The sequence below is a fragment of the Heliangelus exortis genome, chromosome 3 (assembly GCF_036169615.1).
Source record: "Heliangelus exortis chromosome 3, bHelExo1.hap1, whole genome shotgun sequence".
NCBI lineage: Eukaryota > Metazoa > Chordata > Aves > Apodiformes > Trochilidae > Heliangelus > Heliangelus exortis.
Genome location: NC_092424.1, coordinates 13599062 through 13614001, shown reverse-complemented (window position 1 = coordinate 13614001; position 14940 = coordinate 13599062). Strand labels below are relative to the sequence as shown.

General features: G+C 48.8%; 1 protein-coding gene across 2 annotated transcripts; it reads left to right on the top strand.

Moving 5' to 3' along the window:
* The first annotated feature begins 3363 nt into the window (after positions 1–3363).
* TCTE1 (t-complex-associated-testis-expressed 1) lies at positions 3364–14654 on the top strand. Of its 2 annotated transcripts, none has more exons than XM_071739348.1 (5): positions 3364–3468; positions 7567–7837; positions 9750–10318; positions 11425–11874; positions 12108–13882. In XM_071739348.1, the coding sequence occupies exons 2-5, from the start codon at positions 7657–7659 to the stop codon at positions 12207–12209; spliced, it is 1302 nt and encodes a 433-aa protein (XP_071595449.1). In that variant the 5' UTR covers positions 3364–3468; positions 7567–7656; the 3' UTR covers positions 12210–13882. The 2 variants fall into 2 exon arrangements, with proteins under 2 accessions (XP_071595449.1, XP_071595448.1); XM_071739347.1 differs by lacking the exon at positions 12108–13882 and adding an exon at positions 13895–14654 and having other exon boundaries at positions 3365–3468.
* Positions 14655–14940: the final 286 nt, after the last annotated feature.

The window sequence follows — 14940 nt, the reverse complement described above, 5'->3', positions numbered from 1 at the left end:
GACAAACCTTGTTGGCTTCTACCCCACTGAATCCCTTTGACATCAGACAGACATCAAATACCAACTGCCTTCTCTCAAGCTCCTTCATCTGTGCCCACAGTTCTTCTCTCCCAGCAAGAAGAAATGCACCTGACAGATGGGGGTTGTCACACTGAAGGTATCAACTAAAGAAGCTGCCCCACGCAGCATAAAGGACTTGAATAATAAGATGATATTCCTGAACTGGTATGGTGACCTCTGGCCATCACAGTGTGGTGTGAGGACAAAGGGAGCAGAGCTGACTAGGAGGACAGGTGCACAGAGGTTTGTTTTTTCCCCTTTCACCCCTGCTGCCTACAGCTGCCACTGCAAACAGCTGCTCTGATGCTGGCTGTGGGCAAAAATGTCACCAGATGCACTCGTGTAGTCCTCAAGGAGACAGCTGGTGCCGGTGCCACCCCACTAGGGAGAAGCCAAGAAACAGATTAGAGGAGAGGGGAGCTGTTTGGTAGCTGAGCAAAGCAGGTTGCAGGCAGGAAAGGCACTTTGGGTGCTGTCCTCTCCTGGTCAGGCACTAGGCAATGCCTGGCAACAGTCCCTGTCCCAGCACACCCAGCACAGCTTCACTGCTTCTGCTGTAGGGCTCTCAACAATCCTTGAGCTCAGTTCTACTGGGGTGAGGGTCCCCTTGGGTCCCCTTCTTTCCACTGTTCACCCAGCATCTTCCCTTAGAGGACAGAAGCAGAGAAGGGAAATGTAAAAGCAGAGGCTTGGGTCAAAAGAGGGAGCTCCCCAGGCCAGCCATTGACAGGCAACTTGGTCTTTAGCTTCAGCAGGTCCCCACAGCACACAGGCTGCATACAGACCACTAATCTCTCTCCCTGGATGATCTTCAACAAGCCCAGCCTGTGGTGCTATGAAAGACCATATGTGGATAGAGCAGAGTTTTGAAGCTCTCTGACAAGAACTCAGCTTCTCATGCCATGGCTCTAGCAATAATACCTATTTAAGAGCTTTAAGGATTTTCCCTTCTCTCCCCTTCCAAAGAGGACATGATGCTGTCTTCATCCTCACATGGCTTATCTCCCAGCAGGTCCTTACAAATGGCCTCAAAGATACAAAGAAATCAGAGTGGGAGAAGGCAGGTAGAGCAGCACATTTTTAGTCTATCATGCCTGGGACAGTAGAAAAGGTTGTCACCCTATAGCCATAGCCCTGTCTCCAGAACAGGACAGGAATCTTTGCATCAGCAGCAGAAGATGCCTGTGGGACATGTCCCCCCCACACAAGGCCCTGCAGGACCTGGCTCCTCTAATTTATTTGTTACGATAAGGAAATTTAGCTACTGTTACATTGTCCTCAAACTCCAGGCAGAGACAGCTGAGCTGATAATGCACAACAGCACCATAGGCTCTGTCTGGGGGAAATCTGAGACCTAGCAGCTGGGAGATAGAGAGGGTAGCTGGGATTTGCTGGTAGGATGATGCTCTGGTCACCAAGGCCCATACCCATACCCTCTCTTAGTTGTGAATACTGGGAATGGGAATGAATATGAATGTTTTGCCCTTCCCACAGTCAGCTACTGTATGGCATTTGAGGAGTAACCACCACTGCACACTCCACTGGAAACACAAGCTAAAGTCTATATGCATGGAAATAAATGTGAAGGTAGATAGAGTTAACAAAGCCATCTTTCAGGTGCCACTCCTTGTTTTCAGCAAATGACTCAACACCTGATTGCATCCAGTTCAACAACTTGACTGCAATACTTTGGCAGTACTGTCTCTGGGATCTGATGACTCTGGCCAGAGAGATCACAGTCTTCAAAACATGACTTTGCATCACATTAGCTTTGAGGGGGGCCTGAAGACTTCCCCAATGCTGGCTTGTTGGAGGCTCAGCTTAGAAATCGAGCACAACTGTGGAGGCAACTCAGGGGGGCTATTTCTGTGGGTCCAGTTTGTCTATCTCCTTTGCTGGTCAGGACTCAGACTGAATACATGCATGGAAAACAGTACAAGAGAAAATGTTTCTAGTTTTATATTTCCCACATTCCTGCTTCTCAAGATCTTGTAAGCCCTGGGCAAGTGTTTGTGAAAGGCTTTGCAAGGCCTCTGACCTCCTTGCTGTGTTAAACACCAGCTTGACTCACTGGCAGTGTCACTGTCTTCTGGGGAGTTGAGTGACAGAATCAGGCTACACCAAGAAAAGAAGTATATTGCTGCCAAAGTCTAACTCCCCATCTTTGAAACACACCAAGAAGGCCCCAAAATCTTGATCCTTTTTTAAATCTATGCTTTTATGGTTTTGTTGCTGAGCCTTTTTGAGTAACCTTGAATCACGTTTATAACATCTTCTTCACAATGAGGAGGTCTATTTTAAATGAAAGTCAGTGCAGCTTCCCCAAAATGCCAGCTATCATGGGACTTGCAGGACTAACATGAGAGCTGGCAACAGTATTGTATATACTCCCACAGGGCACAGGCTGGCTATGCTCATCATGTACCCGCTACTGAGCACATCAGCATTTTGAAGGATCAAAAGAAAGTCATGTTTCACTCTGAAAATCTACTGGCAAATACCAAAATGCTAAAGTCTGAAAAATGGGAAGGAGATGCACATTTTTACCCTTTTGTTTACTCTCTATATTCCACATCATCGTGTGTGCAGTTGCCTCCTTGCCTAGGATTCAGGTCTTTCTCTGCAAGAGGGTGCTCACTAGCAGAATGTTAAAAGAGCAGACAGAAGAGGAGAGAGTTGGAATGCAGCCTATGGGCTCAAATCTTGCTGCTGGTGGAGTTCTCAGACCTTATCTTCCTCCCCCCTTCCCTCCCTTTATCAGACCTGCCTGTGATCTGTCATTCAGGGGTAATGGCCCCAAAAATGTGAGGCCTTGAAGCAAGACAATTTCAGGCACCGGTAGCACATCTTCACCAAGGAAGTTGTTATGAATGCTGATAAGCTGTAAAATACAAATGCACAACAGGTATCTTTAGCAGAGCAAGGCACCCAGCGTTTGAACACCGGCAGCCAACCATTCCTGGAGCACAGCTCACTCTGCTCTTTCCCTGCTTTCCGAGATGCCGCAGCAGCTGCCACCGCAGGCCTGTGCGGACCTTGGCCAACGTCCCCACCAGCACCCCCGAAGCAGCTCCCTGGCCCGTGCGGGGTGTGAGGGGCCCCGTAGTGAGCCCAGGCACTTTTTCTATGCTGCCCAAGAGGGTTTCCACCAAAGCTCGGCGCCGCGGCCCTTCACTACTGGCCCTCGGCCCCACCTGCGACCTCCCTCCCCGTCGTACCGGGACGTCGGACCGGCTCCCCCCCCCCACCCCGATCCCACGCCCCCGGGGGGCTGCCAAGGACGGGCGGGGCTCCCCACACCCGCAGCATCCCCGCCCCGCTCCGCCCCGGCAACCGCCGCGTCCCCAGAGACCGGCGGTGGCGGCGGAGGGTGAGGGCCGGGCGGGCCGGGGGAGGAAACTCTCAGGGGTGAGCGGGAACCCCTCCTGTTTCATGCCCGGGCTGCACCCGCGGCATTGCCGGTGCTGAAGTGTCCCCTTTCTGAAGGGCCGCTGCCCCTTCTCCCCCTCCCGTGCACCGGCAGTTTGCAGACCTCCATCAGTCGCCTGGGCTGACGAGTTTTCTGCCCTCTCGGGGACTACGCAGAGGACCTGCGCCGGGAGAAGGGAAAATAGTAGGGCCACGCCACCGGCATTTCGGGGAGCTGGGATGTGGGTGCTGGCTGGGGTCTGGGGGGGAAGGGGGAGGAGGGGGCGTACTGGGGAGTTGAGCAGCAGCAGCAGCAGCCAGGTGATTTCCTTCCTTCCCGGGGGCGAGGAGCTCTTCCCGGAGCCTACAGGGGCTGACACGACCATGTGCTGAGTGGCCAGAGCTGCAGTGGGCAACGCTCAGGTCCTAAAGTGCTTTTGTGTTTCTGACGCCTCTTTTGGGCAGCGACCCTCACCAGGGCAGGGTTCTGGGGTGCTGGCAGGTATCCAGGACCACAGCATTGGTCTTTTGCATCAGCTGGATTACAGTGATGACATTAACCATATTCCCAAACAGCCGGCTGGCCTTGTTCTGACCCATCTCCCATTACAGACAAATTCCATTATATCCGAAGCTAAATAGATCTCTCATTTGGCACATTTTGTTTTTTAAACTTACTTAAAGCCCATTGCAGAGTCTCAGCCCCTTAATGAGCCTTCAATATGCTGCCCTAATGCACACTTAGCATCAGCCTCTCACAGTGCAAGGCAGTGTGGCAAGTCCATGCAGGTGGTAATGGGATCAATGGTTTTAAGCCAGTGCTCAGAATCAGTTGCCAGCATCCCCACCAGCCTGCCCAGAGTAGAAGTAACAGCATGAAGGCCAAGACAGCTGCAGTACAGCTGGCAGTTCCAGGGTGCTGCTGCAGTGGCATACCAGTTGCCTCAGTTTCTGGGTAGACTGAGCTTCAGTGTGGATGTGATCTCATCTGGGGCATAACCATCCTTGGGGAGATTCTTCTCCTGCCTTTACAAACTGTCCAGTGAGCACAATGTGTACGGGCACTCCAATTTTTTTGATTACCATGCTGCTGGTAGGAGGCATCAGCCAAAGGTCAGCCTTTTCAATGCAACTCTTCTTTTTTGGTCTCTCTGGGCTTTGGTCTCAATCAAAAGAGCAGAAAACTTTAATGTTAGAGCACATGTCCTATTTCCAGATCAAATCAGGTGCCGCTGAAGAAGGTTTGTTAGGCGTACTAGGTCGCAACATAACTTGCTTATTCCTGGGAAGGAAAGTGTCATTTCTTTTGTTTAAAAATTTTTATGTCATTTACCTTTCATCCCAATCTAGGTGTTAAATGACATAAACTGGGAATTTGCTACGTGACCCCATGCATTGTATGTTATTTGATAAAACCTTTTTAGTGTAGGTGATGTGTAGAGTGGGTAGGAGGGCACGTGGGTTAACACTCTTAACTTGGCTTATTGATAGTGTATTACATCATTTCTTCTGTTTAAATCCATGCTTAGCAAATGCAGCTGTGGGAACTGGCATGGGGTTTTAGTTCTGTCTGGACAAGACTTCCACAGTCAAGACTGAGGGGATGCAGGAGGCAAAGGGGTCCTTCCCCTGGGGGCTGCAGAGATGAGGGGTGAGGTGTGCCCACCATGCTGGGGGTGGGGGAGCAGATAAAGTGTGAGTAGTGACTCAGCATCAGACTCAGCTTCCCTCAGCACCACAGATGAGAGGTTGATTCATACACCTTCTTCAGGCTGGATTCATGCTGAATGCCAAGTAGGGATGATAAAGTCAACAGAGCTTTCTTGATGTGAAACTCATATTGGGGGGAAGCTTCTTTGCAGCCAGGACACTCCAAGCTGTCTGTTTCTCGTGTGGGAACATCCTATGTTGGGTCTGGTTCACAGCTGAGCGGTGCACACTGCCCACTGGCTGACCTCCCACTGCAGGTGAGGGTTGCTCAGTGACCTTCATCCAATGTATGGAGGGGCTGCACTCTTTCTAGAGTTGGGTTTCAGCTATGCCTGGCAGCAGCTGTGCCTCTTGCTTGATCTCCAGGAGCCCCTTTGGCACCAAGAGTTGGGTTTCAGCTGTGCCAGTGTGCTGTGGAGTGTCAGGCCTCTTCCCCCACAGTGGTGGCCCACCATCACAGCACCTTCCCTTGGGGCAGAGAGTTTCACAGAGAGAGGACTCCCAGTCCTCATATCTACCCAACACTTAATCCTTCTCCTTCCATAGTCACCCTTCTCCAGATCAAGCTCGCTTTTCTACAGACATTGCTTTTGTCATCTGTACACCAATACCACCTGGAAAATTCAGCTTCCCTGTCCTTGGGAATCCTTGTACTTGGGAATACTTGTCCTCCATCCTCCTGCTTTGTGCTGCCGTCTCCACTCTTTCCTCAGACCTACTTCAAGCACATTTGAAGAAGCCTTTGCTGACACATTTGCTGCAGTACAGAATGAATCATTGTGCTCCTCTCCTCTCATTCTCGGCATTTCTTGGATTGCCTCACTCCACTCCTCACCCTTTGCAGGTTCCTTTGCAGGACTTTCATCAGATGTCTTTTGCAGGAGGAAGGAGCAGTGGGAGGAACAGTAGCAAAGCAAGCCACAAAGCTTCAAGGGGCCTGTGCTGGCCGAGGCAGCACTAACAAGGAAGACACAGGAGAAGGGAGCAGCCTTGTGCAAGAGAAAGACCTAAGATGTCTCATTTGGGGAGCACTGTCTGTCTCATGCTCTTCATAAAAGGAGGAGCTGTTTGGGATTAAAGCACTGTTCAGCTGAGGGATGCTCTGGTACAAGATAGTACATGGCAGCAAGCTGTTATCACAGGATCCTTTTGATTCTACCATGATGCAAGGCCACTTTTGCCCTGAGGCATCCTCTTGGTCTTGCAAGAAGCTGTCCTCACCTCTGACATTTCCATCAATCCGTGTGTCTCATGCTTCTTTTAGGTGTCCTGCAGTCTCTAACTGCCCAGCCCTGCCCTCCAGTTAGCCCCAGTAAGGATCAACTGTGTGCTCTGGGGAATGCTCACCAAGCCTGAGCAGTCCTGTTGAACCCAGGACTCAAGAGGCAGACTCCTTCCATGTGTCTTCTCTGCCTCTCTCAGACTGGTAGGGCTGGAAAGAAAACCATTGGCAATAACCATACACATGGGATTCTGATGTCTGAGAGTTCTGGTTCTGAGGCTGGTGCAAGAAATGGAAAATGCAAAACTTTGGTCTGAGAAAGCTCCACAAAGCTCATAGGACTGGACATGCTGCCTTCTGCTCCAGGCTCATTCTTCTAGCTCTTATCTGCTTAGTCTCAGTGTGGTCTGAACAGGTATAAACATCTGACCCATCTCGTCAGTTAATGGATATTTGGAGGGAGTTCAGATGGAGAATAATTGGAAAAAGCAGGAAAAAAACCCCCACAAATACACTTACAGTGCACTCATCTATAAAGTGTCTGACTCACAAGAACATTTCAAATCAAATCAGAGATGGTCTTGCTCAGTATCCCATCTCTGAAAGTGGATAGAAGCAAATGGCTTGAGAAGAGCAGAAAACAAATACAAGTATGTGTGGGTTCTTTCCTCCAACACTCTTTCCCTCTCCACTCACACTGGGCCAGATGTGGTTTCTGTGCAGTGATTCATTCTCAAGGGGTTTCTTTTTCAGGGACTTGGAAGATAACATCTTGATAGAACAGCATTCAAAACATCCTGTGGCAAGGAGTTCCCCAGATCAACTGCAGACATTGTGAAGAACCACTGTTTTCCTTTGTTTTAAGCACAGATCTTGCCAGTTTCACCTATTTCTTTTATCAGAAAAAAAACTAAAAAACCAAATCCTCTTCATCAGCACTCTGAATTAACACCATGTTGTTATCTGCTTATTACATGTGGCACCTAGAGACCTCTGTACTGGGCAGTGTATAAAGATCAGTCTGAATAATAGTTGCTTTGTGCAGTGCTTCCATCCCAAGCAGAGGAGTCAGGTAAAGGGCAAGGGCAAGTGCATGACAGAGGAGCAGTGTGAGCAGAGCATTCTTATCACTGGCCTCTTTCTAAACTTGCCTTTTTCTTTTGCAGGCGGCCCAGCTGGAAATCATGGTAATGACTTCTGTTCTCAAGCAATATTCCTCTTGCTTGTCCTAAAGGAGAAGTGGGTCCTGAGACAAGATGCAGCAGCCAGTGGCTGATGACAGGAGCACAGTTGTTCCCTGGCTGTATCCATCGCAGTCCAACCGCACTGCTGACTCCTACTCTGTGCACCGCATCATCGAGGATCCCGAGTGGTCCCTTGTCACTGTCCCCCACCTCACTGAACTCTGCCTCCAGCACATTGTCCAGAATTTCGAAAGTAAGCAGAAGTGTGTCTCTCCTGGGATACACAGAGAGAGAGCATCTGTCCCAGGGAGCAGAGGGCCAACAAGTCAGACAGAGGCACCTGAAAGGCAGAGTGTGGTACCCAACCCTGCCAAAGGGACAAATATTCCCTCAGGCAGCCAGTTAAGCAAACTGTTTAATTATGTTAGTATACTTGCATACTCCAGACATGGCTGTTGTCCTGTGGGATGCTATCTGGGATGTCACTATGCCTGAACCTTGCCTTATTTTTTCCTCTTCCCTCCATGCTCTGCTGAGCATATTTAGCTCAGTCATGGCCATGCCTGAGGAGTCAGTGTTTCCTTTTCCTGATTCACACACACATTATGGTAGCACTGAGCGATGGAGTTCTGCTGTGCTGAGTGCTGTACAGAGAGAGAGAGCTGCTCCCTGCTTAGAGGAGCTACCAACTCAGGATATGTACTGTACTCACAGGCCTTCTCCATGGCTTTTGCTGGTGGTGTGACTTATATCCTCAAGCAGGGAATGTGATTTTGAAGCAGGTGGACTCATAACATAGCAAAACAGAAACAGCATTTCTCACCTGGGAATTGGCTGGGGGGGAGAAAAAAAGGCCTACTTGTATTTTTGGCTGACTCAGTAGAGTGGTAGCAAAGACCAAAGATAGGTCTAAGGCTATGTCCCCATTGGGACATAAGAGAGTGTAGAGGATCCCAGTGCTGCTGCTGCACACCAGGAGCTGATGGTGTATGGGGGCCAGAGATGATGATACTTGGAAGCCTGAGCTGGAAGATCCTCATAGTTCTATCACCCTGGTCAGTCAGTCCTGTGTCAGATGGGTCAGACCTTCATTGTGTGCATATAAGAGCAGTGTACTCGGCATCCTGGGGACTCTGATGACATGACCTGAGCTGTGCAGCTACATCTGACCCACTGATGCTACCTGAGTGAGCTTAAGTGAGTGGCTGAGTGCAGCCCATGTGTCCCACCTCTGCTTCTCTTGTGGGACTATGCAGAGAAGGTCACTGCAGTGCTAGCTGTAGAACACTGGAGAGTAGACTCTGCAAAGGTGTTATGGTATAACTGTCTTTAGGAAGGAAATGCCACAAAGAGGAAATATAAAAACATTAGCTCCACTTTATCTCTCAAAATCTGTTTTCCCATGTGCAGATAGGCCTCTCTGCTGATGATTTCTGTTACTTGATGCTACCATGTTTGTAGCACCAAACATTCACAGTGTCAGTATACATGGCTTTTTTCTGATATTTCCTACCACAAAGGAATTCTACTAGAAAGAAGACAGCTGAGACCTAGGGCAAGCATTGGGAAAGAGACTGAGGGAATAAGACTCCTAGGAAAAGACAAGTTTTATTTAAACATGGTTGGACCTAAAGGCTGAAAGTGTGTCTCAGTGGGTAGGAACAGGAATCAATTTGGGATAAGGCAGACACCTGAGTTAAGATAAAAAGGCACAAGGACTCCCATGAATAGCACACAGACGGTTGTTCTCAAATATCATCCTTTAATATGCTTAGAAACCAAAGGGAGAAAGTTCAGCAAATGACAAGCTAAGCCCTCCCATCACTGTAAGGCTGAATTAGCCCTCTTGGGAGCAGAAGTCCTGCTCTGAATATAAACTGCATTCAAATTAAATTTTCGGCAGGAGCTCGATTTCTGATGCAGTTCCCAAATATTAGGGGAGGAAACCAAATTACGCTGATGTTTTATTGTAAAAGATAGAAATCCTACACAGAAATGTAGGAGATGTATCCTACACATTTTCTGGCAGCTTAGCTCCCTGCACCAGCAGCTGGCAACTGAGAGCTCGTTATCAGCAGAGGGGAGGGCACACAGCTGAGGAACTGTAGTGCCAGCCATGGTTTCCACAGACCAGACCAACCTCTCCTTCTCTTCCTCCCCTGCAGAGAACCCTATTTTGGACCGTCTTCTGCCTGAGCACCAAAAGAAGGTTCTGGACAGGCTCCCCACTGGCCTTCCTCTTGCTGTGACTGCCAACATAATAAGTGATGAGGACTACTGGAAGAGGTGCTGCATGGAGCGCTGGCAAGTGTGTGACATTGACAACTATGGAGGCAGCTGGAAACGGATGTTTTTTGAACGTCACCTGGAGAACACTCTAAAATGTTTCATCCCTAACAGTACAGACCCCAAACAGGTCCTAGAACTCATCCCACTCTGCAAAGACTATGTGTGGAAACTGGAGGTTGATCAGTTCCTTCCACCAGTGAAGGTGGATCAAAATGAGGAGGAGGATGACCTCTCTGACACAGCTAGTGATATGGGGCTCAGTGAGGTCACCATGAATCACTATGACCTCGGAGTCCTCATTACTGCTCTCCCTCACCTTGAGGAGCTTCATCTGACTTACAATGTGAAGGACTGTGGCATGAACTTTGAGTGGAACCTCTTTAAGTTCACCTACCAGGACTGCTGCAACCTTGCTATTGCTGTGAGGATGTGCCATAGCCTGAAAGTAATCTATCCCAAACGAAGCTTTCCTTCCTCAGATAGATCTTCAAATTGCTGGGGGGGGGGGGGGAAGGAAATCCAGGGGCCAGTTTTCCTTGCTGGGAGCATGGATGCCCTTGCAAGCTGCAGTCTAGCAGAGTGCAGAGATGTTAACTTGCTAGCCTAGCACTGAGTATCTTGTATCTTCTTGCTAGAGAAGGTTGTCAGAGGGTCAGTGAGGAAAATACTTGCTCCCACAAAACATGTTCGCAGTAACCCAAGAGAAACCAATAGAAAGCAACACTCCTGTGTTAACTCCTTAAATAATTCCATGAGGGAGCAAGAAGAAGTCCAAAGAGAGTTTGTCATAAGGAGGGTGGTTATACCCAGTAAATACATATCAGTATGCCCCAGAGCAGCAGAGACCCCCAAGAAGAGCATGGGGAAATACATTTCCCCTTAGAGTGATGAAGGGTCTTCATTCTGGATGTTAATGGAATCTTCACTTCTGTGGCAACTGCAGTGCAGATACCCAGCCCCTCCATCACGTCAGCAGGCATTGCCACCCAGAGGAAAGCCAGAGGGAGCTGGCTGAGTGCTCTCCCCACAGGCTGACATGCTTTCAGAGATATTTTTCTGCTTGGCTTACAGAAGAGATACCACCTCTCCTGCAGCTGTTGAGGTGCCCTGGCCAAGCAGAGCTTTGCACTTCCCAGAGAGCACTGCAGTAACCCCCAGTACATGTGCTCATTTAGACACTGACTCTGATCTGGGGTGAGTTCCACTGTTACTCTCTGTGGATGTCTGGGCAGCTTAATCTTGTTTTAATTTAACCCCATGTCAGAAATCTGTGGAGTTAGAGGAGAGGAACAGGCATTTCCAGGAGGTGAACCATTTCTCCCCAGAATAGGCATGGGACAGCAGTTGTATGTCCTGCTTGCTGGAAATATCTGCCCACTATAAAAGTGACAACTTGAACCCATTGCCTAAAGGTGTCTGAAGTGAAAGGAGATGAATCCTGTCTGGTGGCCCATGGGCTTAACTCACTGAAGGTCTTCTACAGACAATAATCCAAAGCACTGGCTCTTTAGTGTCCCTGTCATTTAGTGACCCTGCCCTTTATGCCCACAGGTTTTCAAGCTGACACGCAGCCAAGTGGATGATGACAAGACCAGGCTGCTGGTCCGTAACTTGCTGGATCACCCCAGCCTGGTGGAGCTGAACCTGTCCCACAATCTCATTGGGGACAAGGGGGCACAAGCTATTGGCAAGCTGATCAACCGCAGCAGATTAGAAATCCTCGATCTGTGTAACAACCGGATTGGTCACCTTGGGGCTCAGGCTCTTGCTCAAGCCCTGGCTGAGAATTCCACCCTGACCTCCCTGAACCTGCGCCTCAATTGCTTGGAGGACGAAGGCGGGGAAGCGATTGGCCATGCTCTGCTGACCAACACCACCCTGAAGTTCATCCATTTGGGAAGTAACAACCTGTCAGAGCCAACTGCTACCCTTTTCTCCCAGGTCCTGTCTCAGAACAACACCCTGACGAGCATCAATTTCACATGCAACCACCTGGGGCTGGTAAGAGAAACCCTCTTGCAGTCTGTGAGACTGCATGGTGGCCTTAAAAAGCAGAGGCTGAGCCTGCCCTGTCTTGCAGCCACAGGGGAAAATGCCTCCTTCACACTGCAGTCTTGCTGCATTAACAATTGGTACCAAGCAGGGAAGAAACTCTGGAAGACAGCAGGAAGGAGAAGGACATCTGTGTGCACACATGCATTTGTGTCACTCATTACATCTAATTCTGTTCACAGGGCTCCTCATCTGAATCTGCCTTACAGGCTTTGGACTTCTGGGCAGAGAGGGATTTTTCCCCTAGGAAACTGAAAACCAGGGAGCATGTCTGGGAAAAATAACATCCTCTTCACACAAATGGGAGCAGCTAGTAATGATAGGTGGCACGAGACAAAGGCCTTATGCATATCATCTGTGTTTTGGATATGCTGTGCCATCTGTCACTCAGCAGCATGCAGATAGTGTCACCCTTCCCAGAATCTCTCCTGTCCATCACACACTCAGAGGAGACTATTAGGAAATTGGCTCTGTTGCTGAGCTCCTTAAACTCACCCTGCAGCTTGGGAGCAGTGTGGTTGGTCAAAAGTGTCACATCTGATTGGGTTATGAGTGGGTCCTAAACCACAGTCTTTAATTTTCTAGCTAGAGGAGCATCAACATATCTTAGAATCATAGAACCACAGAATGGTTTGGGTTCGAAAGGACCTTAGGGATCATTTAGTTCCAACCCCCGTGCATGGGCAGGTTGCTCATCTTACTACATCCCAAAGAGCTGCAGTGTGCCCACAATCTAGACTACTTCTCTTCTTTTGGTTAAAAAGAGCTTTAGAAATCTGAAGCTAGACAGCCAAATACAATCATGCTGGCTTTTTAAACTTTCTGCTCTGCCTCAATTTTTCTCACTGTCACAATGAAGAGACAGCAGACCAGCTGTCCCTGCTGGCAGGAATATTGGCATCGATGTATTTGACAACAGTTTTAAAAGGATTTGATGGCAGAAAACCTTTTGTGAGTTCTGAGGTTTATGATCCTAGACATGGAAAACCATTTGAGCGTAATGATACAAGGGGGCAAAGATGAAGCGATGAATTTTTGCTTGGGAAATAACAATCTCTGCACTTAGCATCTTCCTTCTGATAAGCTCTCCTGGTACCCCTTTGCAAAGCTCCACAGCAGCCCAATAAGTGGGCAGGTGGTATTATCATTGAGGAAATGGGGGGCTTTGCTAGAGATGAGTCAGATTCTGACTTGTGGAGCCCATTAAAAACAGACTCCTTTTATGTCCTTTTTGCCTTATGCTTTTTAGCAAAAGGTCTAAGAGGAAGGGTGCTGGGATAAGTGGACTGCCTGCGTGGAGGAAATGGGGGCAGGAGGTGTATTTGGTATCTGAAAGAGAATAGGTATTGGGGCTTTATAAAAAAGCCCAATTGTCACATCCCCAAAGGCACTGCTAAGGGAGGGAAATGTCCCAAAACAGAGTTGCCTTCCTTAGGCTATCTACATCACATTTTCTGCCACTACAAGCTAGACTCCAGTTGCTTGAGATTTCCCCCACAAGAACACCAGCCCATCCTGGGAAATGGCATCCAGGCAAGACACTGCCAGCAGTGGTGCTCTCACCACTGCTGAGATGAGGAGCAGCATGCAAACCACACTGCCCTTTGTCCCCACCTGGCCATGAGGTGGCGATCAGGGGACAAGGGAGAGCAGAGACTCCTTTCAAGCTATCATCGCCAGCCAGGCTATTAACCAGCCTGAGCTTGAGAACTCCTGACATGGTACCCAGAGGGAGTCATTAGCATGTGTCATATCACTGAGTACTGCATAAGGTTACACTCCTTGCCTGTGTACTTCTTCTGTGAGCATCATTTCAGGATTAAGCAAAGGCTTTTGTCACTTTTAGCACCATCTCATGGGCTCCCCACCAGCAGGGAAGTGCAGGACTCCCAGTGGGGAGATCATAAATGGAGCAATACACTTCCCTTTTGGATCTCCTCTAATCACTCCCCATCTTACCCATTTGCAGGACGGTGGGAAGCAGCTACTTGAAGGACTGGCAGATAACAAGACTTTGACCGAGTTTGACCTCCGCCTGGCAGAAGTGGGGCAGGAGACAGAGTACCTCATTCACCAGATTGTGTGGGCCAACTGGGAAGCAGCAAGGCCAGAATCTCTACAGCATCCGCCCACAAACCCCCTCTGAAGAAGATGCTCCAGAGAGCACCAAGCTTTTCGGGTACAGTGTTTGAGATACTTTACTTAAGAAGCTTGTTTTTATTTGTATGTCTGAGCAACACTCAACTTATGGCCATCACTGCCACCTTTCCCAGATCCTTGTCATCCAACTTGTGATGTAACAAAAGACAGACTTTTAACCTCATGGGACAGTAGTGTCATCATAGAAGCAATCTCCCTCTTGAGCCATCTCTTCCACTGCACCTGAGACCAAATCCCACCTCCTGTAGTGTTTCTTATATGCTCCAGCAATAAGCTTAATTCAGGCAACTGGATGTTGTTCCACCTGTAAAGCACCTAAGGTGAAGTCTCCACCATCCAAATGGTCTAATCCAGACCTAAACTTCAGACAGGCAGCTCACTTAAGCTTTTTGCTGAGGACACTGTGAGATGCATGCAGGATAGGGGGAATGTTGGTTTTAGTTCCTGGTCAGCTTTTCCTGGCTATTGCTCTGCTCCAGGATTTATTCATTTTTATAGCACAATTTGTCTGGACTTCCAGTTACAAGTGGTGAAAAGTAAACAAACAAATAAATTCAGGAAATGATAGGTGTCTTCACTGTGGTTTCCTGCTTTGGGTTGCTATGCCTTTGATGAGTGCTAGTCTGCTAATGGCTGAATTCTTTACAACCAGAAGCTTACCTTAACTAGTGGTGCTCTTCCGTGCAAACCTGTAAAAAAACAAAAAAAATCTGTGTTTCAGAGGGGTCCCTGCAGGACTGCTGGATGACAGTCCAGAGGGTTGAAAACAGAGCATCTTCCTTCTGCCCCATGGGCTGTGGCCACCTGAGGACAGGACAGGGCACATACATGATTGCCTCAATCCTTCTGAGGTCA

Excerpts from the sequence above, each read along its gene's own strand:
- TCTE1 (XM_071739347.1), top strand. The coding sequence starts at position 7,657 with ATGCAGCAGCCAGTGGCTGATGACAGGAGCACAGTTGTTCCCTGGCTG. Across the intron at positions 7,838-9,749 it reads CATTGTCCAGAATTTCGAAA|AGAACCCTATTTTGGACCGT; the intron begins GTAAGCAGAAGT and ends CCTCCCCTGCAG. Across the intron at positions 10,319-11,424 it reads GGATGTGCCATAGCCTGAAA|GTTTTCAAGCTGACACGCAG; the intron begins GTAATCTATCCC and ends TTATGCCCACAG.